At 40.4% G+C, this 8,610-nt stretch overlaps 1 protein-coding gene across 1 annotated transcript; it reads right to left on the bottom strand.

Annotated features, from left to right (window-relative positions):
- Positions 1-729: 729 nt before the first annotated feature.
- On the bottom strand, positions 730-3,228 carry DEFB115 (defensin beta 115). Its single transcript, XM_016937407.1, has 2 exons — positions 3,135-3,228; positions 730-902 (listed from the first exon to the last, which is right to left on the bottom strand). Exons 1-2 carry the CDS (start codon positions 3,226-3,228, stop codon positions 730-732), a joined length of 267 nt encoding a protein of 88 aa, XP_016792896.1.
- Positions 3,229-8,610: the final 5,382 nt, after the last annotated feature.

Here is an 8,610-nt window from a genome sequence, read left to right as displayed (position 1 = left end):
CTGAACTAGCTATCTGTGCCATTTAGGGCAAGTCACTTAAACTCTCTGTGACTTAGTTTCCTCTTCTGGCGAAGGGGCACACTAGTTCCTATCTCCTGGAGCTGTTGTTGGGACAAAATGAAGTAAAGTGCTTAGGACAAGACCTTGCACATAATAAGTTCTCACTAAATGTTGGGCCTTTTATTTTCCTCTTCCATTTGCTTGGGAGCAGGAATAGTTTCCTCCTGCTCAGAGGGCATGCCAATCTTTGGACAGCCAAAGGTGCCTAGGAATTTGGGGTAAGGGATAAGTTCCAAGAGTAAGACCATACGGCAGAGCCTTGAGCTAAATTTTGAGCTAAAGACAGAAAAGGACACTTTCTGGATTACTCTGTTTTATTGCAACTCTCCAGGATGAGACATTAGGTAAGAATCTGTAGCTAAGGTCCAATTTGCGTTAACCTGGTAAACTTCTACATTCAGGGACCTGGTCAGAGGTTTAGGAATTCAAGATCTAGATCCTATAAAATTTTCTTACCTTGAAAACCACTATTATTAGTCATATCCAGGGACGGCTTAGAGCGTTGTTGGGCTACAGCAGGCTAGAGAGATATATTGATAGCAGGAATGAGCTTGTTTTTCTAACGGGCCCTGTGAAGACTTGACAGAGATCTAGGAAAATGCAGGTGCCCCCGATAGCCATTTCATTGACTCATTATAATGACTTAAAATTCTGAATTAGGAGTAGCAACTAGATATATAACTCACTTGTCTCTTTTTGGTCATGAATGTGTGATAGTTTATCCTTTTCTTTAGGGACACAGCAAATATGTTTTTCCCCACATTTTTCTTTCTTCCTCTCAATTTCTTTGCATGATTTCCTGCATCTGCCAGTTCCATAATAGCACCTTCTGATCCATCCATCTATCAAAATAAGCAAAGACATGAATATATAAATACATTTGAAAAGTAAATACAATTAAACAAAGGATGTTGGTAATAGTAATAATGGTTAGAGTGAAACATTGATTTTGACACTTAAAGGCATTCATGGGAATGTTATAAATTTGTGCATGTTTAATGACTAGGAGTAGTTAACTTCCTTCCTCTAATCAGCTCTAATTGAATTTTATTCCTATGCTTATGATACTTTCTTCTCTGTCATTTTTCACAGTCTCACTAAATCTGGTTCTACTTCCTCTCTAAATCTAGATGCTTGCCAGGGAGTGGGACTAAGCCTTCAATTATCTTTTTTTTCCTCTCTCCATTCATTATTCATCTAACCACAATTTGTTGAGCATCTACTATGTGCCAGGCATTGTTTGTTCTAGGGGTGCTTGCCCCAGGGGTTGTTTAAAGCAAGACCCTGAACAATGGATGACCAATTTACATTTCTGAGCTGCAGGCTGAAGTTGTGTTTGTGTGTGTGTGTGTTGGGGGGCGGGTGCAGGGAGGGTTTAACACTGTGCCCTTCTCTGATTTATTTTCTGTGACTCTAAGTCAATGCAGACTGCAAACCCAGTTTTCTCAGCACATTGGATTCATTTGAGGGATCATTATATCTTAATCTAAACTACAGATTCTTTCCACTTGTCTTTTCCCCAAACTCTTCTTCTGCGAGATAATTCCTAATTCTCTGTCTTTTACCAGAATGTTCAGACTGAAAAAAATCAGTCACATTGACTCTCACTTTTCTCTTCCAGTATTTCATAAGTCAATATGTAGATTCTTTCTCCAAAATGTCTCTTGCATCTGCAACTCCCTCTATTCTACTTGCCCTCGCTGGAATATAAGGCATGCTCAAACCAACTCAGGGTTAGCCCAGAATAACCATCTTTTGCTTCTAGAACAACTGAGTGATTGGCAAAGGCTTTCAGCTTGAATAGCTGCTCCAAGAGAGGATGTGACTTCCAACAGCAACAACCCAAAGGAAATCACAGAATTAAAAATCATCAACTTTAGAGCCCCTGGGAAGCCTAAGGGGAAAACATTTCCATTAGAAAGTTATTCACCACCTGGCCATGATGCCTGTTTATACTGTTAGAGAGCTTTGAGCATGTTCAACTTGAAAGCCAAAATCTTCTGCTGTAACCCCAGCTCCATACTGTGAGCCTGTTTTTATAAACCTGTAGATATCAAACATCAACTTACAAATTTTTCACCATATATTCCAAGACAAGAGCAAGTTGCCTCTTCTGCCTGCTTTAAAAGGACTATAAATCATGCTGCTATAAAGACACATGCACACGTATGTTTATTGCGGCATTATTCACAATAGCAAAGACTTGGAACCAACCCAAATGTCCAACAATGATAGACTGGATTAAGAAAATGTGGCACATATACACCATGGAATACTATGCAGCCATAAAAAATGATGAGTTCATATCCTTTGTAGGGACATGGATGAAATTGGAAACCATCATTCTCAGTAAACTATCGCAAGAACAAAAAACCAAACACCGCATATTCTCACTCATAGGTGGGAATTGAACAGTGAGATCACATGGACACAGGAAGGGGAATATCATACTCTGGGGACTGTGGTGGGGAGGGGGGAGGGGGGAGGGATAGCATTGGGAGATATACCTAATGCTAGAGGACGAGTTAATGGGTGCAGCGCACCAGCATGGCACATGTATACATATGTAACTAACCTGCACAATGTGCACATGTACCCTAAAACTTAAAGTATAATAATAATAAAAAAAAAAAAAAAAAAAAAAAAAAAAAAAAGAGCACTCAAAGCCCAACAACAGTGGAGAAGTGAAGTAATGAGACTGATTATTACAAGAGGTAGTATCAACTGAAAGTGGGGTTGAAGCTAGAGACTCACAGGATGAGACTGTTGACATATGGGCCAGAGGCATTCAGGATACTAGAGATGTTGGGGTTGCTTCTGCATATGGAAGGGACTTCATATAAAACACCTTGGCCTCTGCGGATATTCTCCAGGTTCCCTAATGAGAACCACCACCATGGTCAGGCCTGACAGGCTGCCCTTCTTATGGGAGCATATTCATTATAAGCCTTTCATCAGATCTCAGCCATCCCTGTGGGCTCTCCTCGCTTCCACACATGTTCAATGTTCCAGTGATTCTGTGGTTAGGACCCCATCCTTACTCCCTTTTCCCTTCTCTCCATGGTTCTGTTTACCTGAGGCAGTCTGAGCCAGGACCACAAGGACAACTAAGGCCAGGACAGAGAGTTTAATGTCTCCTGAGAGGGGTGAGAAATGATCTGGCAGCATTCTGAGTGTGCTGGGGAAGCTGGGTGTGCACTCAGCATTTTATTGACCTAGGTAAGGCTGACTCACAGACAAAAAATTAGAGAAGGGCAGAATGTTACACCACCCAGAACATCAGCCTGCCACTCAGCAGTATAAACTGATTATCCGGTGTTCAGGGTCCTGCTCTAGATATCCTTGGGGATGGTGAAAGGCACTAGCAGAGGAAGTACAAGTCCTCCCCAAGGCTGTTGCACTGGCCAGAGAAGAGATCCCTTCTCCAAGAAGCCTTTCCTGTCCCTCTCCTTCAGAATTTATCCCCCTCCCCTACATTCTCACAGCTGCTGTTTTCTTTTTCTCTGTGTGTTTATCATGACACACTGGAACTGAGTGTTTTTCTAGTTCCTCCTCCCATTCAGAATGATACCCTAAGGGAAACTTTTAATAGACAGTGAGACCCCTGAGGTTAGGAACAGGCTGTCATTTTGGTACACCCAGAGCATACAGTGAACATGTGTTGAAAAGCACTGAGTGAGTGAACGCACATATGGCATATAATTGTATCCCAGTAGCTCTTAGAATTGGCATTTCCCAGCTAAGAAAATGCAGGCTGAGAGTGGAAAAGAATTGTCTAGGGTCCTACCATGAGCAAGAAAGAAACGGACTGGGGTGGAAGCCCTCATAACCCAACTCGTTGTCCAGCTCTTAACTCTGAATTTGTATCCTATTTTCCTGCTCCAAATCCTTCATATCAACCATTTCTGGGTCTTTCTTGGACTCCAGCCTCAAACAACAAAGCAAAAAATATTTCTTGCTGTTTTTCCAACAAAAAGAAGAAGGCACTGCCCAGGTTCCATTAGGAGGGCTGCCTGTGGGCCCACTGGATCTTCCTTTTTGGGTTCCTTGTCCTTTTCCGCCTTTGGGTGAGTCCAGTGTGCATCGGTTTTACTCTCCTCTTTCTACATGCAGGCAGCGGACCTGATGGGGTTCAGGAAATTTGTTTTGCTTTTAGGATTTGGACAGAACTTTCTTCAGGAAAGCAATGAACATCAATGTCATCCACTGAACTTTCACTGTCAGGCAGCAACTATGCTAAGCACTTTATATATATGACCCCCTGGAATCCTCACAGGAGCCCTGTTAGGCAGGTGTGATGTGCTCAGGGTTACACAGTGACTATGAGTGAGGTCTGGATTCAGATCTGGGTTACCTGTCCCCAGATAACATGTTCTTTCTGTCATCCCAGAGGATTATGCCTGAGCAATGATGGAAGGAGAGGTCTGTTTAACTTGAAAAGCAGTAAACAGCTGGAGAGAGTCATAATTGCTGTCTTCAAGTATCTGAAAGGCATGTTCTGTGTAGGCCCACAGGGCAGAACTAATAGGCCTGAGTGGAAACTGCAAGGGCACAAGTTTTGAAACTCATCAGAAAGACCTCTGAAGATGGGAACCATCTGGAAAATGGTTAGACTGCCTGGAGGAGCTAGCTGGTGGCTCCTGCTGTTTTAAAGCTGCAAACTGAGACGACATGACCACTCCCCTCAGATTCTGCAGGGAGGATGGCTGAATTGGCTGCATGTGGGTCTGTGCACTGGCACAATTCTAGGCACTGAGCTTAAGAGAAGAAAGCAAAGTCCGGCCATTCTAATTAGGGAGAGGGACAACATATAGTGTCAGTTGGTGATAAGTGCTATAAAGAAAAATAGGGAAAGGAGAATAGAGAATAATATACTTGTGTGTGTGTGTATGATAATATGTGTGTGTGGGTGTGCGTGTGAAAGCCACAGGATTGAGTGTAGAGTAAGAGGAATAGAGAATATTGATATACATCTGTGGGGGTGTGTATGTGTAAGGCACATAGGATTGAGTGCAGTATAAGGGGAATAGAGAATATTATGATATACGTGTATGTGTGAGTGTGTGTGTGACACACAGGTTTGAGTGCAGAGTAAGGGGAACAGAATAATATACATGTTTATGTGTGAGTGTGAGTGTGTGTGTGTGTTAGGCACACAGGATTGAGTGCACAGTAAGGGGAATAGAGAATAATATGTTATATGTGTGTGTGGCTATTTTGAGCAGGAGGGTCAAGTAAGGACTCATTGAGGAAGTGGCATAGGGCAGAACCTGAATGTACTAGGAATTGAACCACATAGATATCTAGAATCTTCCAGGCAGAGAGAACAGCAAGAGCAAAGCCCCTGAGGCAAAAAAGTGTTTGGTATGCGGGGAAGAGCAAGAGGTCAAGTGTGGTTGGAGTAGTGGGAGCAAGAGAACAGATAGAAGAAACGGAAATCATAGAGGCAGGCACAGCTACATCCTATCAGATCCAATAGGCCCTCGTTAAGGACTCTGGAATTTATTTAAAATGTGATGAGAAATTGTAGTTTACATCTTAAGTGATCTTTCAAATCTGAAAGTTTATTTCTGTCTATGAGACATCATGTTCTCTATCTAAAAAGTAAAGTATTTGGGCTAAACTAATGTTTCCTGAAATATGTGGTCCATACCATTGATAGTATGTGTGATCATTTAGGCAGCACAAAAAAGTATATGTTTTTAATAGTTATTTACTTTAATGCTCATTTGAGAAAAAATTCACTAGTCCTTGATGTCGTGGTTTTATATATAACATCACTCAGGATTTGGGCTTGGTATGGATTTAAGTAAATGGACTGTGTTGATCTCTATAAGGAATATATATATATCTTTATGAGACAGAGTCTTGCTCTGTCGCCCAGGCTGGAGTGCAGTGGGCAATCTCGACTCACTGCAAGCTCCGCTTCCCGGGTTCAAGCAATTCTCCTGCCTCAGCCTCCCATGTAGCTGGGATTATAGTCATGTGCCACCACACCTGGCTAATTTTTCTATTTTTAGTAGAGACGGGGTTTTACCATGTTGGCTAGGCTGGTCTCGAACTCCTGACCTCATATGATCCTCCCGTCTTGACCTCCCAAACTGCTGTGATTACAGGCGTGAGTCATCGTGCCTGGCCTCTAAGAAATATTAAGTACACAATATAACAGGCTATAGAGAATATGGCAAAAATTGTTTATAAGGTGGTATACAAATAGCTAATGTTTGTAGCTAGAAAATCGATAAGGACCATTCTATGAAATAGAAAACTGAAGCTCAGAAAGGTTAACTGACTTTCTTAAGGGCACACAGCTGGTAAGGCATGGGGAGCAGAAACTGGGTCTTGGTTCATCTGACTCCAAATCCATTGCTCCTTGCATCAGGGAACACTGTCTCACCAAACACATAAGCCTCTGACTTTGTCTTTCTTTGATTATTTATTAACTTTTTATTTTGAAATATAAATTAACAGGAAATTGCAGAGATAGTAAAGAAATCCTGTGTGCCTTTTACTCAGTTTCTCCTAAATGTTACATTTTGCATAACTATAGTACAATATCAAAACCAGTAAACTGACATTGGCACAATGTTTTTGTATAGTTCTATGTCATTTGATCACAGGTGTAGATTAGCAATCAATATGCAAAACTCTTCAGTCACTGCAAAGATCTCCCTTGTGCTACTACTCCCTTATAGTCACACTCAACCCCCTGCACCCTCCATCCCTAAACTCTGTAAACTACTAATTTGTTCTCCATCTCTATACTCTTATTTTTTTTTTTTTGAGATAGAGTCACACTCTGTCACCGAGGCTGGAGTGCGATCTCAGCTGACTCCAACCTCCACCTCCCGGGTTCAAGCGATTCTCCTGCCTCAGCCTCCCAAGTAGCTGGGATTACAAGTGTGTGCCACCATGCCCGACTAATTTTTATATTTTTAGTAGAGATGGGGTTTCACGATGTTGCCCAGGCAGGTCTCAAACTCCTGACCTCAGATGATCTGCCCGCTTTGGCCTCCCAAAGTGCTGGGATTACAGGCATGAGCCACCATGCCTGGCTTAGTTTTGTCATTTTAAGAAGGTTATATAAATGGAATTATACAGTATATAGCCTTTTGGGGTTGTATCTACCAATAGTTTGTTCATTTCATTCCTGAGTAGTGTTTCATGGTGTGGATGTACCACAGTTTATTTAACTGTTAACCTATTGTAGAATATTTTGATTATTTCCAGTTTTACATTATTATAAATAAAGCTGATATGAATATTTATGCATAGTTTTTTTCTGTGAATGTAAGTTTTCATTTTTCTGGATGAATATCTGGTAACCACTATTCTATTTTCTACTTCTACGAGATCAACTTTTTAGCTACTTCATATGAATGAGATCATATGGTATTCGTCTTCAGGGTCTGGCTTATTTCACTTAACATAATGTCCTCCAAGTTCACCCATGTTGCCACAAATGATGGGATTTCATTCATTTTTATGGCTGAATAGTGTTTCGTTATGTATATATACTAAATTTTCTCTATTCATTCATCTGTTGATGGGCACTTTGGTTGATTCTATATCTTGGCTACTGAGAATACTGCTGCGATAAACCTAGGAGTGCCGACATCTCCTTGACATACTGATTTCCTTTCCTTTGGATATATACCCAGTAATAGGGTTGCTGAATAATATGGTAGTTTTATTTTTAATTTTTTGAGAAACCTCCATACTGTTTTCCATAATGGCTGTACTAATTTAAATCTCCATCAACAGTGAGTAAATGTTCTTTTTTCTCCACATTCTTGCCAGCATTTTAATCTTTTGTCTCTTTGACAGTAGCCATTCTAACTGGAATAAGGAAATATCTCATTTTGGTTTTGACTTGCTTTTCCCTGATTATTAGTGCTGTTGAGCATTTCTTCATATAACTTTTGGCTATTTGTCTTATTTTGAGGAGTGTATCTTCAGATCATTTGCCAATTTTTAAATCAGGTTATTTGGTGGTCTTTTTATTTTTTCTCTTGAGTTGTTTCAGTTTCTTATATATTCTGGATATTAACTACTTGTCATATATATAGTTTGCAAATATTTCTCCCATTCTGTAGCTGTCTGTTCACTCTGAATGTTTCCTTTGCTGTAGAGTTTTTAGTTTGATTTAATCCCATTTGTCTATTTTTGCTTTTGTTGCCTATGCTTGTAGAGTCATAGCCAAAAAATCTTTCCTTGACACCCATCCTCTTGTGAAAATAGTACTTTTTAAAAATAAAAAAGTAACAAAAAATCTTTGCCCCAGTCTAATGTCATGAAGTATTTCTCCAATGTTTTCCCCTACTAATTCCTTAGTTTCAAGTCTTACATTCAAGTCTTTCAATCATTTTTAGTTGATTTTTGAATATGGTGAAAGATAAGGATCTAGTTTCATTTTTGTTCATGTGGCTATCCAGTTCCCTAGTACCATTTATCGAAGAGACTGTCTTATTCCCAATGTGTGTCCTTGGAAACTTTTTTTGAAAATCAGTTGGCTATAGATGTGCAGATTTTTTTCTGGGCTTTCTATTC

This window comes from Pan troglodytes, chromosome 21, assembly GCF_028858775.2.
Source record: "Pan troglodytes isolate AG18354 chromosome 21, NHGRI_mPanTro3-v2.0_pri, whole genome shotgun sequence".
Classification (NCBI taxonomy): domain Eukaryota; kingdom Metazoa; phylum Chordata; class Mammalia; order Primates; family Hominidae; genus Pan; species Pan troglodytes.
The sequence above is the reverse complement of the archived record's forward strand: the minus strand, read 5'-3'. Positions and strand labels throughout refer to the sequence as shown.

Excerpts from the sequence above, each read along its gene's own strand:
- DEFB115 (XM_016937407.1), bottom strand. The coding sequence starts at position 3,228 with ATGCTGCCAGATCATTTCTCACCCCTCTCAGGAGACATTAAACTCTCT. Across the intron at positions 903-3,134 it reads CCTGGCTCAGACTGCCTCAG|ATGGATGGATCAGAAGGTGC; the intron begins GTAAACAGAACC and ends TTATTTTGATAG.